This window comes from Pristis pectinata, chromosome 3 (genome assembly GCF_009764475.1).
Source record: "Pristis pectinata isolate sPriPec2 chromosome 3, sPriPec2.1.pri, whole genome shotgun sequence".
In the NCBI taxonomy this organism is placed as follows: domain Eukaryota; kingdom Metazoa; phylum Chordata; class Chondrichthyes; order Rhinopristiformes; family Pristidae; genus Pristis; species Pristis pectinata.
The window spans coordinates 107,752,171-107,771,277 of NC_067407.1; the positions used below are offsets into that span (position 1 = coordinate 107,752,171).

The following is a 19,107-nucleotide window of genomic DNA, read 5'->3' on the forward strand; positions in this document are numbered from 1 at the left end:
GTCATTTGAAATTGATTAAAATATACCTTTGTTCTAACAGCCCTCTCCATTCACATTAATGAAACCAGTCTGTAAGATTTTCAAACAGATTCTCTTGGATGAATGATGGGAAATTGACCTAACCTTGCGCTCTGACATTGGACTTGAGTGTGGCATCTGAGCACAGTCAAAAACTGGCAAGCACTTACCGGCAGATTCAGGATTTGTGAACTTAGGCCTGCAAACACAAAAAAATATAAAAAAAATTTGGTTGGGTCGGCCCATGAATTCCTCAGTAATCAAATGTGTTAGTTTTATGACTAACTTGAGGTAATCTTATCATTCAGTAACAATTCCCAAAGCATACTACAAATTAGTGGAACTTCTATATTCAGGACAATGTAATACTCCTGATCGGTAGTTACAAACAGAAGGTAACCTAGAAGACAAGCTCAACAAAAAATAACCATTTTATGGAGGGGCTGTTTTTTGACATTGTTGCTTGGTTTTACTCATGTTGTATAGTTGCAATAAGACTTTGTTGCTCTTTGCAGTTAATCCCCTTTGCAAGGAAGAGCAACGTTCCATTTGCTTTCCTATTGACATTCTGTACCCGCACACTATCTTTGTTTCTGTACCTCTATAACTCTCCAAATAACATATAAATATTCCTTCCTACTAAAGTGGATAATCTCATATTCCCACTGTATTTCCCAACACACTGGCACAGTTGGTAGAGCTGCTGCTTCACAGTGCCAGAGACCCGAGTTCAATCCTGACCTCCCATGCTGTCTGTGTGCAGTTTGCACATTCTTCCTATAACCACATGGCTTTCCTCTGGTGCTCCGGTTTCCTCCCACATCCCAAAGAAGTAAAGAAGTGCAGGTTTGTGTGTCAATTGGCCACTGTAAATTGCTCCTTAGTGTCGGGTAAGTTGTAGAATCTGGGGAGGAGTTCATGAAAATATGAGAGAATTTAAAAAAAAGAATTAATATATGATTTGCATAAATGGATGATTGATGGTTGGCGCAATCGTTGTGGGACCATAGAACCTGTTTCTGTTCTGTATCTTTATGATTCTATATTATTCCATTTACCACTCATTTAGCCTCTGCAGTCACTTTGAGGCCCCGCAATTTATTTTCTCACCTCTTTGTATCTCAGCCATTTTGGATACATTTCACTTGGACCCTTGATCTCAGTCACTAATACAGATTATAAGAAACTGAGGCCCACCGCTCAACTATTTGTAACTTGCCAGCTTGAATAAACTCCCACTAACTCTACTTCTCTCTCTCTCCACAGATACTGCCTGATGTTGAATTTTTACTAACCTAAAAATATTAAAAGGAGAATCTTCGTGAACTGGTTTTTGTTTAAAACTATTTTGTAGTAAGGTGGACAACTTGCTAGAACCTAATGGTTTTGATCATAGGGTATTTATTTTCTCTTTTAACTCAATCCTCTGTTTGTAATATGTTACAGTTAATTTCTTGAGCCCTTGTGCAATAATCTTTTGTGACAACCTTATTTGATTGCATTCTGGAAACCCAAATACACTGCATCTTCTTTATCTTTCCTGCTAGTTACAACCTCAAAGATTTCCAATTAAATTAGTTATATACATTTTCTCATGACTTTTTTGACCCTGCGTAATGGCTGTGCAGTGCTTTTCAAAGTGTTCTTTTACTACGTCCATAAACAATTGATTCCAGCATTTTCCTGGCTTTTGACATTAGGCAAACATGCCAGTCCTTCCTTGGTTACTCTCTTCCTCCTTTCTTGACATTTGCTGTTTTCCAATCTGCTGGAATCTTTCTGGCATCTTGGGTGTTTTGGAAGATGGTGTCCAATGTGTATCTACTTTTAGAACCCAGTTTCAGAGGATGTGTTTAATCCTTAAAGCCATGATCTTGCCAAGAACTTTCACTCTGATATTAATAGCTTGAAGTTCCTCATTTTCCTTTGTCCCTTAATCACCAATTATTTTTGGTATTCCTTTTGGCTCTTCTCTACAAAGACAGATGCCAGATGTTTGTTTAAAGTCTCTCCCATTTCCTTATTTACCCCTTTTTTAATTTCCCTGTTCAAGGGTTGCTCTATTGCCTGTCTTGGAGGTCTCTTTATATTTGGTCACAATTTAATGGTATTGTTTGCTATATTCAGCTTCATTGGTATTCTACAAGGGCACTATGGACCGCTCTTGCACTGTGGTTTAGTTGATGGAGTCGATAATTCTGCACCACCAATCACCTTGAAGCCCAATTTTCCACATGGTCTCAAGGAGGCCCTATGACGCTTGTCCCATCAATTTCAACAGCAATGATAATGCAGTGAAGCTTAGACCTAAACCACGGTCTAAAATGAAGAAGTCATTTGAGGTAAAATAGTAAGGCTGTTTGGGTTTCAGCTGCCTCAAGGATATGGGTGGTTCTAAACAGGATATGAAAAGAACATAAGAGATAAGAGCAGATGTAGGCCACCTGGTCCGTCGAGCCTGCTCCGCCATTCAATAGATCATGGCTGATCTGTGGTGGACTCGGATCCACCTACCTGCCTTTTTTCCATAAACCTTAATTCCCTTACTATGCAAAAATCTATCCAAGTGTGTCTAAATATATTTAATGAGGTAGCCTCCACTGCTTTGTTTGGGCAGAGAATTCCATAGATTCACTACTCTCTGGGAAAAGCAGTTTCTCCTCATCTCTGTCCTAAATCTACTCCCCCGAATCTTGAGGTTGTGTCCCCTAGTTCTAGTCTCACCTACCGTGGAAACAACCTTCTTCCTCTATCTCATCTTTCCCTTTCATATTTTATATGTTTCTATAAGATCTCCTCTCATTCTTCTGATTTCCAGCAAGTATAGTCCCAGATGACTCAATCTTTCCTCATAGGCCGACCCCCCTCATCTCCAGAATCAAACCTGGTGAACCTCCTCTGCACTGCCTCCAAAGCCAGTATATCTTTCCTCAAGTAAGGGGACCAGAACTGCAAGCAATACCCAGATGCGACCTCACCAGGTACCTTGTACTGTTGCAGCATAACCTCCCTGCTCTTAAATTATATCCCTCTAGCAATGAAGGCCAGCATTCCATTTGCCTTCTTGGTAACCTGTTGCACTTGCAAACCAACCTTTTGCGATTCATGCACAAGCACTCCCAAGTCCCTCTGCACAACAGCATGCTGCAATCTTTCACCATTTAAATAATAATCTGATCTTCTATTTTTCCTTCCAAAGTGGATGACCTCGTATTTACCAACATTGTACACCATCTGCCAGACCCCTGCCCACTCACTTAACCTATCTATATGTCTCTGCATCCTCTGCACAATTTGCTTTTCCACTCAATTTAGTGTCATCAGCAAACTTAGATATGCTACACTCGGTCCCCTCTTCCAAATCGTTAATATATATCGTGAACAGTTGCAGGCTCAGCACCGATCCCTGGGGCACTCCGCTCACCACTGGTTGCCAACCAGAGAAACACCCATTTATCTCAACTCTCTGCCTTCTATTAGTTAACCAATGCTCTATCCATGCTAATACATTATCCCCAACTCCATGCATCCTTATCGTATGGATAGGTCTTTTATGTGGCACCTTATCGAATGCGGGTAGGTAGGGTAGTAGAGCCATTTAACACACAAATGGTGAATCAAACCTGCATCTGTCTGTAAATGCAGTAAACCAGATCGAATAATGCACCATGCCATTCTTTCATTGATATAAATTTGAAATCTTTTGCGATAAACTCCTTAGAAATAGGAATTTACGAACATCAAACTTGACAAATATTTTGCTTTATCAGCTTTTGAGGGACCACATGTTTTTGTTACTGTCATTTCTCTTTACATACTATAGCTGTGCAATGCTTTGATTTTTTGCTAGTTTACACTAAAGTTTTATTTCCTCTTTCTTCTGTTGGAAGTTTTTAGCTCTCCTTTGTCCATTTCTAAAATTCTTCTAATCCTTGAGGCTGCTATAATTGCAACCCTGAGTCTCTTCTATCAATTTAATAGCAACCTCCTTCAGTTAGCCATGGATGGATTACTTTTTCCTGTGACATTATTTTTCAGTGGGATGTATATTATGAAATATTTCTTTAAACATCTGCCACTGCTTCTCTACTTTTATTCCTTTTAAGCTATTTTCTCACCTACTTTCACCAACTTTTGTTTCATATCTATGCAATTGCTTTTTATTTATTTAAGACCTTAATTCCATACTTGAGTTTGTCACTTTCAAATTGAAAGTGAAGTTTATCACATTATGATGACTCCTCTTCAGAGGATCTTTTAAAATAAGATAACAGATTATTCCTTTATTATTACATGTGACCAGATGTGAACCAGGCTGTTTACATCTGGATCCATAGCCTTCTGTTCTAAGAAACCGTGGTTCTTGTTCATATCTTTGCAATGGCTTTTAGAAAAATCAGTCTCTGTTTATGTTACTAATTCATCAATCCTGTGCTGAATGCTTTGTGTATTCTACTCAAGTCTTTCATTTTGACTTGTCTTCATTCTTCCCTACTTTTTGACATTGTTTGATACTGCACTTTTACTGACTTTCACTCTGCTCCACGTTGTTGCACTTTGTTCCACCCTGCCACACTCTGCTTGTCATAACCCACTATGTCACTGTTGTTTTAATTCCTAAAATTTCCTCACCTGCATGCATACACATTAGGTTTATGATAAAATGGGGAGAATGTGACTGATAGGAATGCTCTGAGAGCCGTCAACAACTTAATGGCCAAATGGTTTCCTGTAGCGTAAGGAATATGAGAAATATAACATAACTTAAGGAATGTGACTGTCTCCAGGATCAGACACTCCAGGTAGCTCTTCCCTTTCCTGTGGCCAGCAGGGACTCAAGCCCAACAACTCAAATCCCAGGTTTCTCTAGTTGCAGACACTGTAGATATATTTGTTTTAAGTAATACCACAAGATCTTTAACATCCACTTGCAAGTTGGAAAGTCACTGGTAGTTTATTGAACTGTACTGTTGGCTGTATGAAATTTCAGTGGCTGACGCTGAAAGCGTTGCAGTAGAGTAGAAAGGCTTTCCATTGGAATATACCCTTGGAACTTGCCCTCAGTTTGCTTTTGCTCTTTTGTAATATTTGTGTTGTTAAGCAACAGTAAATGCTAGTAGAACTTTTTGATAGTTGTCTCTTTAATATTGGAGTAACTGGCAAAACTGGTGAATATGGAGGCAGACACCGAGTTTTTGCATTGGTGATTTGAACTGTGCTTGTTAGCTATCTGGCAAAATGGAAGTGCTGCTTTATGTATGTGAAAGAAATATCCTTATTTGGTCAGCAGTACTGTATCCCTGGCAGTAGGTGGCAGTCAGAGTTAGCACTACGTATAGTGCCTGCAGGTTCTGAGAATAGTTGTAGAAAACAATCTGCCAAGATAAAACTATCCAGTGGCATTATTTTACATGGCCCAAGTGTTTTTGATATAAGTGTTACCTCTCAACTTGTCATTGCTTTGTTTTGATTCAGTCCCAACCCTTGTACAACCTACAGCCTTTTCTTACTGTTTACCATTCATAACCTGGATTCCATTAGGACTGGTGATCAGTGGGAGGGAAGTGATTATATTAATGAAGCTGAAAAGAGAAAATGCTGGAAATAGCAGGTCTTCATTCTCTGATCCCTGGTCCCTGACTCCATTCCTCTCCCGGCAATTGAGCTACACGCTGCACTTTGTTGCTAGATAGGACCCCTGCGATGTGCTTGAAACCAGATTTCTATACTATGCTAACCAGGACTGTTTGCACATCCTGAGAGCTCCCAGTTGAACCTCCCAGTTGACCTTTGGTCACTGTCAGCCATGTGGTTTACAGGATAAAGTGCAGGCTGATCATCTTGCCTCCTCATGTCATCTCTGCTCTGTTCTGAATTAAAAGGTTATGGCCTTGAGAGTCATTCGAGACTTGACCACATAAATTAGTTAAATTAAACAATTCAAGAATTTTGCAATTCAAGTAGTTTACTTCCGACTAGAAAATGGTTCATCTTATCAGCTTCGAGAACGTTCATCTATGCATTCGTTTGCCTCAGGATTTAACCATTCCTAATGCATTCCTGGCCAGCCTCCCTTATTCTATCTGTCTCTGTTTGTCCATGTGTCCATCCCTTAATGTCAATCCTGTGTAATGGTTACCATTATTGATACTAGCCTTTACTTCTGAATTGATTTATCTGCTTGAATTCAAATGCACCAGCTGCTGCGATGGGAATTGAACTAGTGTCCTTGGGTTGATTGGTGCAGGTCTTCGAATATTAATATTCTTTAAAATAGTGAGAAAATGGAAGTGTTGGTGTTCAGAGATAACTGGGTGTTCTCGCGTGCAAATCACTGGAAGTTAATCTTTAGGTTCATTAGGCTATCATTGCAAGAGGACTTGAGTTCAGGAAAAGAGAGACCTCACTCCAGTTATATAGAATACTGTGTATAGGTCTGGTCCCCCTACCCAAGGAGGCATGTACTGTATTTGTAATGGGGGGGGGGGGGGGGGCGGGGTTCAACAAAGGTTCGCCAGATGATTCATGGGATGGCAGATTTGTTGTCTGAAAAGAAGTTTAAGCAGATTAAACCTGTACGCTCTTGAGTTTTAGTGGAATGGAAAGTGACCTAATTGCAAAATACAAAATTCTTATGGGACTTCACAGCGTAAATGCAGAGTTGATGTTTCCTCTGGCTGGGATTCTTAGAACCAAAGGTCGCAGTGTCAGAATAAAGGATTGACCATTCATGGCAGAGATAAGAAGAAATTTCTTCATCAGAGGGTGGTGAATCTTTGGAATTCTGTACCCAGGAGGGCTGTGGAGGCTTTGTTGCTGAGTATATTCAAGATAGAGACTGATACATTCTTAGATATTAAGGGTATTGAGGGATATAGTTTACTACAAGATATAGGCACTGAGGGTGGAAGATCAGTTGTGATCTTACATTCTTATTGAGTGGTGAAGCATGCTAGAGGGCTGAATAGTCTACTCCTGCTTGTTTCTATATTCTTGTGTTCTAGTCCACTAAGCTACCTTGTCCCTGTAACCTGCTCTAACTCTTTATTATATGTTCATGCATGCTTAAGCTCTTGATCAATCCTTTCAAGGTCTTGGATTCTAGAATACCCTCCTTAAACCTCGCTACTTCTAGTTCTCTCTCCTTTAAAGTATAGGCCTTTTGGTCACCTGCCCTTGTACATCCTTTGTGTGGCATGAGTTTGCTAATTTTCCTCCTGATACAACTTGAGATGGTTTACTACATTAACCATGTGGTAGTAATAAATAGTATTCGTGTTAGATGGTATCAGATTGACTTAAAATGATAATCAGAATATGTTTGCTGTAGGAAAATTAAAGGGCAGCACAGTTATCTAAATTTATGGAGCAACAAACAATCTGCTGGAGAAACTCAGCAGGGCGAGGCAGTACCCTGTGAGTGGAAAGAAATTGTTGAGTTTTGGGTCGAACCCTGCATCAGAACTGAGTGTGGAGAGCAAGATGGCCAGCACTCTGTCTGAATTTCATGGATTCTTTGACTTTATGCTTAAAATGTGTTTCAATCTGAGCATGCCATTGTCTGATCAAAGCACAACAGCTGGTTATAATTTGGAGTATGCTGTGTACAGAGAATAATATAATACTGGCTATTAAACCAGAGCAATAGTTGTTGCATTATTGACATCCAGTGATGCATCCTGCAGACTTCTAGCCTAAGTGACCATCACTTGCTCTGATAATTTAGTTAGCAGACAGTGACTGTATTTGCTATTGCAAAAAAGATTGAACTGGTGAATGTGTATGTGGGTGTGACTAATTTTTTTGATATTTTTTGCATGATGACGGCATGAACTCCAGCTTGAAAATGCCACTTGAAAGGCCAAAGCTAAGATGATTAAACTTCACAAGCATAGTAATAACGGCGAGCAGAGAAGTGAAGGTGATGGTAAAAATCTTTTAGGCACTCTGTAGCCAGCCTGGTGTTGTATGTGCTGACTGAGAACAGTATTTTTTTACGATTTTGCGTGTCCTTAAAAATTGTTTCAAAAGACTTTTTTTCTCACTTTTTTGTGAGGTATTCCCGCATTTTCATTAGAAAGACTGCAAAGTCCTTTTTCTATGAGAATACTGCGCGCTTAGATGGATCAATCTTTCACTCCTAGAAGTAGTATCACTGTCCTTGCCAAAGAATAGAGGGAAATGTTTGGTTGCTTCAGCTTCCAGCCTTGCACCTTATGAAAATGACATCAAAAAACCCAGAGGTCAATGTAAATACATTCCACTAAAGAGGAAGTGTTATCCCAGGCTGCTTGTTTGTGTCCAATTTAACGGTAACATTGGCATCCAAGTGAAGTCACTCCCTTGGCTGGAAATTGTATGCAACATGGGTCGGCTGAAAATATAAGGGGAAAAGAAGTATCTTTTTAGGAGGGACTTGTGCAGCCACACAGTGAGGTAGATCTTCTGCCTTGATGCCAGTGCTAATGTCAGGTCTAGCCCGTGGATTCCTGTGTTAGTGCCAGTTTCCATTGCTAGTGTTTCTTCCACTCTGCTGTCAACACTATGGGCTGCTCAGTGGACACCACAGAGTTCAGTGAGGCAGCTCAAGGGCATGGAAATCTGCTGAGTCTGCATGGGTTAAACTCAAATGAATGGAAGATATCGCTCAAGGGGAAAGAGTAGTAGTTGTGCTTTTATTATTTTATTTCACTTAGTTTTAATGATTTGAACTATTTTCTTAATTGTAAGGAGTTGTTCTAATGTGTTCGCATTTTTAAACAAGATTTTTGATGTTCACATTTAAAGGTTCCAACACACTGATGGTTTTCACAATCCTTGAGTTTGGGGTGTGGGGTCCCACTGCCTGTTGGTGGTTTCTAGTAATCCAGCAGGCTCACTGTGCAGAGACAGCCCCTGTGCTGCACTGAACCATACCAAGGTGTTGGTAGCTAGGGTCCCAGTGATGGATCAGGAGCAGGCAGCCAATAAATTCAGGACAATAGAAGATCTGTCCCATTATTTATATCTGTATTTCTGCTTTAAACTTCCGATATGATTGCCTACAATAAACTGATGAATAGAAGGGCTTGGATTTTGCAGTAATAATGTTGAGGGTATCAGCACTTGTCAGTATGATGGAGTAAATCGAACTGCAACTTTGTGCATAGCAAAATGCAGAAATTAGGGAGTTGTGCAAGTTCCTCTGCTCCAGGAGCTTTCGCAAACACCACCACATCACCAAGAGGTTTGGGACGGAAGAAGTTGCTCAACCTCTGGATAACCATTATATGAGCCAAAAGAAGCCTTGAGCTTATCTATTTGAGGTGTAGGTGATTACTTTAATTGTGTGATAATTAATTCCATGGCACTGAAAATGCAGTTATACTAGCACTGGCGATTTTAAAAGTAGTTTTTTAAAAAAAATTAATCTTTCTCAACTCCATCTTTTGGCTTATTTTGCTTTCTGTACATAGTTTTCTATGAATTAAAAATTCAAATTTGCAATTCTTAGTTGTATGCTCTGCATCATGAGTCTAATGTGGTCAAAACATGAACTGGCTCAGTACTAGTAGCTAAATGTTGTGTCTGACTTCCTTTTTCCTTCAATTGAAAAGAAGACAAGGCATGTTTTAAATGTGCTGCTGGTTTACTTTTTGTTTTTTTTTCAACCTGCTTGGATGAGGTGACATGTGTTGCTCTCAGTTCACCCATGTCTTAGAAATCCTGCAGAGGGGGCTGGACTGTCCCCGCCCTTTCACATCGCATTCATCTGTCTTCCACTTGTGCACTGCAGCTACTAGCCAACCTATGTCACAGTCTGGTTGGCTGTAGTAGGCAAATACAATAAATTAAAGTTAAATCTGCTCATGGGAAAAAAATCACAGGGCATGAGCCAAACAACGAGACCCTCTGGGAAACTAGCTCAACTCTTCACTTCCCACCTTGCATTGGATCGGACTGATGGCTCCCAAAGATATTTTTTGGGGATCACTTAGTTACACAGTTATTGAGCTCATTGCAGCTATATTAAACGGTATTGTTTTTTGAAAACTCTGTTACATATCATTTGCCAGCAGAGCAGAGCTAAAGGCCATTGGCCCAACAGGCCTACACTGGTAATTTTGTGATTAACAGAAAATTTACACATTGTAATATGAACCACTTTTTATTAAATGTTTGTTTATTTATCTATCATTTAATTACTTTACCTTTTTGAAAGAGAAGAAATATGCTAGTAAAGATCTTGTGGTGGTACTAGTGAATGATTGGGTTAGAGAGCATCGCAGGTGGTTGTGGGCTTGCCTTTGACATTCCGGAGTTTATAGAACATTTGCTAAGATTTCAGCGAAATAATGGGATTGGGGAATTTGGGACAATGAAGGGTTTGTGGTTTGTGAACATTGGTATAAATGGCACCTGGCTTTGGCAGAAGTGTAGTTCGCTGTGAGTGAATGTTGCATGGGTTAGAAAGACTGGAGGGCAGACTGGAATATGTGTCGGGTGATTCCATTTGACAGGAGAGTGATGCCAAGTATAAGCACAGGCAGCTGCATTTGCTGCGTTTGGGGTATAGACCAGTTTTCTTCACTCAAACATTCCCACGGTCTAGAAAGTGGCCTGCCACATGTTGATCTTTGGTGTCAGCCTGCAACTGCATTGAGGTGATTTAACAATGTTTACTTTGCTTTTAATCTGTATGTTGACTGTGCATAGAAGTTTGTGTAATGTGATGGAGGTAGTGATCCGTCAGATCTGGAGAGCAAAACGAAAGTTGCTGTTTCAGGCCATTGACTTTCCATCAGAACAGTATGTGATAGAGGTTGCTAAATTGATAGACTAAGAATAAATGCTCCAAATATAGAGAAACCAAAATGCAAGATTTGTGTAAAACCTGAATTATAAGTGGTTAATACCAAGAAGTCTCAGAACTTAGTAATACAAGCATGGAAGCAAGGCTTTCAGCCCAGAGTCCATACTGAGTATCAAGCATCTTTTTACACTAATTTTACACTAATCCTATTTTATTCTCCCCAGATTCTACCACTCAGCCACACACCAGGAGCAAGTTACAGTAGCAAATTAGCCCACCAACATGCACGTTTATGGGATGTTGGAGGAAATGAGTACCTGGAGGAAACCCACATGATCAGAGGGAGATAATACAAACTCCAAAATAATTGTTAAAAAATATTGTGATTTATATACACAATTCCAGGACCTCATTTCCTACTGGTGCATAATGTAAACTTGAAGACAGGAACAATAGTTTAAAAATGTGCTGCAACTGATGATCCTGCAAGTTGGAATGTGATATCTGAGGCAGTTTTTCTCCTTACTTCACAATGGAGACTGTAGAGAGCTCAGGTTGTGACATTATTGGTGCGGTGGCCTAACCGTCTGCCAGATTGCATGTGATCTTTAGGTTGTAATCGTATTGGCATGGAAAACATATGGCCTCATCAGGCTTGCTTACATTTGCAATTATCACTGAAAGATCGATATCAGCAGATAGTGGAAGGAAGTAGCCATACTAATACCTCTTCGTGCCGATGTGCATTGTTTCATATACGGGTTCCAGAGAACCCTTGATAAATATGCTAACTGTACTTGAATTGTAATTAAGATTTAGCATTCTAATTCTTTAAGAACACAAGAATCTAAGGAGCAGAAGTAGTCCAGTTTGCCCATTGAGTCTGCTTCAATATTCAATAAGATCAAGGCTAATCCATTCTTGGCCTCAACACTTTTCTGATCTGTTCCCATACTCTTCATCTCCCCTATAGTTTTAATAGCTATCAATCTTTGCCTTGAACCCTTCCTCTACAGCTCACTGAAGTAATGTATTCCAAAGATTCATGACCCTCTGAGAAATGAAATTCCTCCTCATCACAGTCTAAAATGGGTGTTATCAATTCTGAAACAATGTCCTCTAGTTCCAGATAACCCCGCAAGGGGAAACATTCTTTGCCAATCCCCCTCAGTCCTATATTTCAATAAGGTCACGCCTCATTCTTCTAAAGCTAATTGAGTATGGGCCTAAGCTGCACAATTTTTCATGCGTCAACCCCTCCATCCTAGGAATCATCCCAGTGAACATTCTCTGCACACCTTCCAATGCGAGTATATCATTCCTAAAATATGGAGACCAAAACTATATGAGTTACTCCAAGTGTAGTCTTATCAGTGCCCTGTAAAAACAGCATCAAAACTTCCCTAATATACCCCCCCAACCCCCCCATGTTATTCCACTAATCTTTCTAATTACTCGTAGCTGTATGCTAACTCATGTTTCATGTAACAGGACCCTTGGATCTCTTTGTACCACAACTTCTTTGTACAGTGGTGTGCAAAAGTTTGGGCACCTCTGGTCAAAAGTTCTGTTACTGTGAATAGTTAAGTGAGTAGAAGATGAACTGATCTTCAAAAGTCATAAAGTTAAAGATGAAACATTCCTTTCAACATCTTAAGCAAGATTAGTGTATTGTTTTTGTTTTGTACAATTTTAGAGTGAAAAAAGGAAAGGAGCACCATGCAAAAGTTTGGGCACGCCAAGAGATTTGAGCTCTCAGATAACTTTTACCAAGGTCTCATACCTTCATTAGCTTGTTAGGGCTATGGCTTGTTCACAGTCATCGTTAGGAAAGGCCAGGTGATGCAAATTTCAAAGCTTTATAAAGCTCCTCAAACCTTGTCCCAACAATCAGCAGCCATGGGCTCCTCTAAGCAGCTGCCTAGCACTCTGAAAATTAAAATAAATGATGCCCACAAAGCAGGAGAAGGCTATAAGAAGATAGCAAAACGTTTTCAGGTAGCCATTTCCTCAGTTCGTAATGTAATTAAGAAATGGCAGTTAACAGGAACGGTGGAGGTCAAGTTGAAGTCACGCAGAGTAATACCACACAGATACAAGCCCTTCGGCCCAACGGGTCCATGCTGACGACGGTACCCACCCAGCTAGTCCCAATTTCCTGTGTTCGGCCCAAATCGCTCTAAGCCCCGCCCCTCCACGTACCTATCCCAAGTGTTTCTTAACTGATGCTATTGTACCTGCCTCACCCACTTCCTCTGGCAGCTCGTTCCATATACCTCACCACCCTCTGGGTGAAGAAGTTGTTCCTCAGTTTGTCCAAGGAATAAAGACATAGCCTGGCCAACCTCTCCTGTAACTCAGGCCTCTAGTTCTGGCAATAGTCCTTGTAAATCTTTTCTGCGCTCTTTTCCAGTTTAACCACATCTTTCCTATAACAGGACGACCAAACCTGTACACAGTACTCCCAAGTGCAGCTTCACCAACAACATACAACTGCAACATAATGTCCCAACTCCTGTACTCACCGCCCTGATGAGGAAGGCCAGCGTGCTAAATGCCTTTTTCACCTCTGTCTACCTGTGCACGTTGCTTTCAATGAACTATTGCACTTGTACCCCTGGGTCCCCTCTGTTCCATTAACCTCCCAGTGCCCTACCAAAGACCAAGAAAACTTACGAGAGAACTGCTCGTAGGATTGCTAGAAAGCAAATCAAAACCCCTGCTTGACCGCAAAAGACCTTCAGGAAGATTTAGCAGACTCTGTTCTATTGTGTAGCGACACCTGCACAAATATGAGCTTCATGGAAGAGTCATCAGAAGAAAACTTTTCCTGCGTCCTCACCACAAAATTCAGCGTCAGAAGTTTGCAAAGGAACATCTAAACAAGCCTTGATGCATTTTGGAAACAAGTCCTGTGGACTGATGAAGTTAAAATTTGGCCGCAATGAGCAAAGGTATGTTTGGAGATAAAAGGGTGCTGATTTCATGAAAAGAAGACCTCCTCCAACTGTTAAGCACGGGGGTGGATCGATCATGCTTTGGATCTTATGTTGCAGCCAGTGGCAGGGGGACACATTTCACTGGTAGAGGGAAGAATGAATTTAATAAATACTAGCAAATTCTGAAGCAAACATCACACCATCTGTAAAAAAGCTGAAGATGAAAAGAGGATGGCTTCTACAACAGGATAACTATCCTAAACACACCTCAAAATCCACAATGGGCTACCTGAGAGGCACAAGCTGAAGGTTTTGCCATGGCCCCTCACAGTCCCCCGACCTAAACATCATCAAAAATCTGTGGATAGACCTCAAAAGAGCAGTGCATGCAAGACGGCCGAAAAATCTCACAGAACTAGAAGGCTTTTGCAAGGAAAGAATGGGCGAAAATCCCCCAAACAGGATTGAAAGACTCTTAGCTGGCTACAGAAAGTGTTTACAAGCTGTGATGCTTGCCAAAAGGGGGTGTTAGCTAAGTACTGGACCATGCAGAGTGCCCCAAACTTTGTCTTCGGGGCCCTTTTCCTTTTTTGTTATTTTGAAACTGTAAAAGATGGAAATAAAAAAGTAATCTTGCTTAAAATATTAAAGAAATGTGTCATCTTTAACTTTATGCCTTTTGGAAATCAGGTCATCTTTTACTCGCTTAGCTTCACAGTAACAGAAATTTTGACTGGGGGTCCCAGACTTTTGCATGCCACTGTAATCTTGTAGTCAAATAATTATTTGCTTTTTCATTCTTCATTCTAAAGTGAATAACTCATTTTCCACATTGTAGTCCATCTGCCACTTCTTGCTCAGTCATTTAACTTCACTCAAGGAATTCGTGAAAGTCATTTCATCAGATGTGTCCTATGCTACTCTTACTGTGTTCAATATTGTGAAAGTGAAACATCATTTCCTCATGCATTTACTGGACTGCTTTCACTTACCTTTAATTTTCTCCCCTTTCCTCCTCCTTCACAGAACAAGAACAACCAGGCTTGTCCAGTGATAGTGATGTCTTGTCACTGACAGTAGATGTGGATTCTCTCACTGAATGTGATGATGGAATGGCATCAAATAGAAGCTCACCAAGCAGAATATAGAAAGACTTAGAGGGTCCCTGAACCTACTGCAAGACTTGCTACCTCTCCTCATCAGGATATGAGCAAAGATGGAGCAGAAGGAAGCAAAGTCTTGTGGTCACAACCATTTGGAAGTCTGAAGCAACAGAACTGGGAGAGGTGACTACTTGGTAAAGGCAGGAGAGCAGATAAAGCTGCATTGCAAAAGGAGGCAGAACAGGATTATGAAAGTGCCTTCAATTCTACCGGGCTGGAGTTGATTTGTTGCTTCAAGGAGTTCAAGGTGAGTCTGAGCTTCGATAGAACATCTATGCTTGGGAGCTTGTAGACACTGGCTCGATCTTCCTGTGTAGCATCTTATGAATGTTACATATGTTACATTTTCTAGGTCCTATATGTTTGAAATTACGATAGATTTGGTATTTGGTTTATTATTGTCACTTGTACCCAGGTACAGTGGAAAAACTTGTCTTGCATACTGTTCGTACAGATCAATTTATTACACAGTGCCTTGAGGTAGTACAGGGTAAAAACAATAACAGAATACAGAGTAAAGTGTCACAGCTACAGAGGAAGTGCAGTGCAAGTAGATAATAAGGTGCAAGGTCATCAAGGTAGATTGTGAGGTCAAGAGTCATCTTATTGTATAAGGGAACTGTTCAATAACTCTTATAACAGTGGGATAGAAGTTGTCCTTGAGCCTGGTGGTACGTGCTCTCAGGCTCCTGTATCTTCTGCCTGATGGAAGATGGGAGAAGAGAGAATGTCCTAATGTCCTGAGTGGGTGGGGTCTTTTGATTATACTGGCTGCTTCACCGAGGCAGCCAGACAAGTATAGATAGAGTCCATGGAGCGGAGGCTGGTTTCTGTGATGTGCTGGGCTGTGTCCATAACTGTCTGCAGTTTCTTGTGGTCCCGGGCGGAGCAGTTGCCATACCAAGCTGCGATGCATCCAGATAGGATGCTTTCTATGGTGCATTGATAAAAGTTGGGTGAGTGTCATAGGGGACATGCCAAATTTCTTTAGCCTCCTGAGGAAGTAGAGGTACTCCGTGAAACTTTCTTGGCCATGGTGTCTAAATGGTTGAACCAGGACAAGCTATTGGTGATGTTCACTCCAAGGAACTTGAAGCTCTCAACCCTCCTCGACCATCAACACCATTGATGTAGACAGGTGGCATGTGCACTGCCCCCCTTCCTGAAGTCAATGACCAGTTTCTTTTATTTGACTGACATTGAGGGAAAGGTTGTTGTCATGACACCCACGTCACTAAGTCTCTATCTCCTTCCTGTACTCCGACTCATTGTTATTTGAGTTACGGCCCCACTACGCTGGTACCATCATGCAAACTTCCAGATGGAGTTAGAGCAGAATCTGGCCACGCAGTCATGAGTATATAGGGAGTAGAGGTAGGTGGCTGAGGACACAGCCTTGTGGGGCACCAGTGTTGAGAATAATCGTGCTGGAGGTGTTTGCTGCCTATCCTTCACTGATTGCGGTCCTGTTGGTCAGAAAGTCAAGGAATCCAGTTGCAGAGGGAGGTGTTGAGTCCCAGGTCTTGGAGTTTGGTGATGAGTTTGCTTGGAATTATTTTTGGACCTTCTGATGCATTTGAGCCACCGTTGGGTTGTGAAGACAAAATTTGACTTTGAAATGAAGTAGAAATTGTTAGCATTTTGACTGAATTATCATTTAGTGTGCATTTTATTTTTAAGTTATGTAGTAGTGCGGGAGGATTTATGAATGGTCCATGAAACCCATGAACCCTACCTCGTTTTTTCCTTTTTTTGCACTATTTATTTATTTTTGTAATTTTTAGAATTGTATATCTTTGCACTGCACTGCTACCGCAAAACAACAAATTTCACAACATAGGAGTCAGGATAATAAATCTAAATCTAAATCTGAAATCTGAGCTTGTTTCTACTGCGGACTAATCTTGGGGTTTAGACATCACATGGACCGGTGGTCGTGGACTGCAGTGATATTGCAGTAGGGTTGCTGAAGATCGGCACCACTGGAATCTGAAGGGGGTTCTTTGACTTGTTTTCAGACTGAGAGAGGAATCTGATTTTGGCAGAAGAAAGGGCTGAGCTTTGCCATGGCCATCAACTAAGGAGGTTTAAGTTAGTTTGACAGATTGCTGATGTCCCTCAGAAGTGGAGAGAGGACAGGTCCTGAGTCTGAGGTCTTTGGTTGATGAGGAGGAAGAACTCCCAGTGTGATTGCAGTGCGTTGTTATTTCGTTGATTATGTGTATTTATTGGTTTCTTGGCAGAGACAGTTAGTTCAGGTATGACAGCCTGAGTGAAGTAAGGCTTTGCCTAACCTGGGATTGTCTCTTTGTTTAGAATATTCCAAGTATAAGATGCCAACATGCAATTTTGCACTCCCAGTAGATTTTTGTTGATGTAGGAACTCCAATGAGACCACGGTGATTTCCCTGCGCTTCATGAATATTGTGATGTAAAGAGCAATTAATATATAAAAAGCTCAATGCTCACCTCATTATATGCGAAGCTACAAGTCACATGTCTGAAACAGTACCCAGGATGAGTTTCCGCATAGGCAGTGTTTGTGGAATTGGGAAGCTAGATTCCAGTGGACTTGGTACTGAATTCCAAAGAAGGCTTTAGTTATTTTTGATAAGGGTTGCATAACAGTTGCAGCATAGAATGAAGCCATTCATCCCATTCAGAATTCCACTGCATCCAGTGAGCGTAGATTTAAGTGGGATGTAGGAGGTTTGGGGGGACCTGGGGGTGTTGTGGGGGTGGGGGGGGGGGGAGGAGGATTTTTTTTTAACACATGGTGGTTGGAGTCTGAAATTCATTGCCTAAAGAGGGGTGGAGGCAGATATTCTCACAACATTTAAGAAACAACTGGACAAGTACTTGAATTGGTGAGGCATAGAAGGCTGTGGAGCTAATGCAGGAAAATGAGACTTGTGTAAAGGGATATAAAGGTGACATAGACGTGGTGGGCCAGAGGGCCTGTTTTGGTACTGTATAATTCAGTGGCAAACATCAAGCTTCAGTTTAGTGCATTTGCCATACTTCAGCTCAGGTTAAATGAGTGTTCTGTGAAGATAGAATTGGGTTGACCTCCCAACTTCATAGCACATCTAACCCTTTTATATTCATAACTCATGACCATTATTTACTGAAATTTTAAAAATTGAAGTAACGGGCACTTTAGTTATGTGGCAATAACAAGGAGTCTTCAGGCAAATATGGTTTCTCGGTGTTAATGATAGCTGTCAAAGTAAAGTTTCTTTTACAGTACAGGCAGCAACAATGTAAAGTTGAAAAGCACCTTTAACATAAGCAGAACTTCCAAGACATTTTACATGAGTGAAAGGAAAATTGTGCTGAGCAGGTGGTGAGAAAAAAGGAAAAGAAGTCCAAAGATGAGATTCAAGGGGGTACATTTTGAGGGGTCTTCACATAGGATGAATAGGTTAGATTTGGAGAACCTTGAGAGAAAATTTCAAAGTTGGCAGTCATGATGGCTGAAGACTTTTCAAATATGCCGGAGGGGAATGCACAATAATAAACCAGTTCAGTATGTTTAAGAAATTGATGGGATTTTGTGATATGGTTGCTGCATCTTTACTTCCTTTACATATTTTTATCACTTGTTGAATAAATTTGCAGTGCTGTAGTGCAATGATGTAAGTCACATTGTTATGTTTGAGTAAGCACAGTGGTTGTGTATGCCACTCGTAGGTATCTAACTCTTTAACGGACTGGTTTCTAGAATCGAAGATTTATTAGTTGCATTTAATGTTTTTCCATACGTGAAAGAAAAATGTGACTGCGATGCTTTAATTTCACTTGCAAATAGAATATCTGATTGTGACTCTTTAAAAATTGATTTAAATATGCTATTTGCAAATATGATCTTACTCTGCATGTAAATGAACTAAGTTAGTCAATTTTAGCAGGAGCACCAGGCAGTACAGTACATTACAGAAAATGTTTTTCAATCAATAGACTAATTGTAATCATTACTATAACTGCTTGGAAGTAAAAGGAACACTTTCATAGAATTTGCTGGAGCTTTTTGTAATTCGATGTGTAATAATGACAGAGGGAAACATTGTGGTGTGCACTTTATGAAATTTGAGTTGCAAGAGAACTACGTTGGTTGAACCATGGCAAGTTATGGCTGCCCTTTTTTTGTACTGAATATGCCGAAAATCACTACTTGTGCACTATCAAACATTAA

At 40.6% G+C, this 19,107-nt stretch overlaps 1 protein-coding gene across 1 annotated transcript in view; it reads left to right on the forward strand.

Moving 5' to 3' along the window:
* The window catches only part of rps6kc1 (ribosomal protein S6 kinase polypeptide 1), a 124,252-nt gene that overhangs the window by 43,808 nt on the left and 61,337 nt on the right, over window positions 1-19,107 (forward strand). The window contains 4 exon segments of the mRNA XM_052011928.1: window positions 14,776-14,888; window positions 14,891-15,065; window positions 15,068-15,112; window positions 15,115-15,159. Coding sequence (XP_051867888.1) covers window positions 14,776-14,888; window positions 14,891-15,065; window positions 15,068-15,112; window positions 15,115-15,159 — 378 coding nt within the window.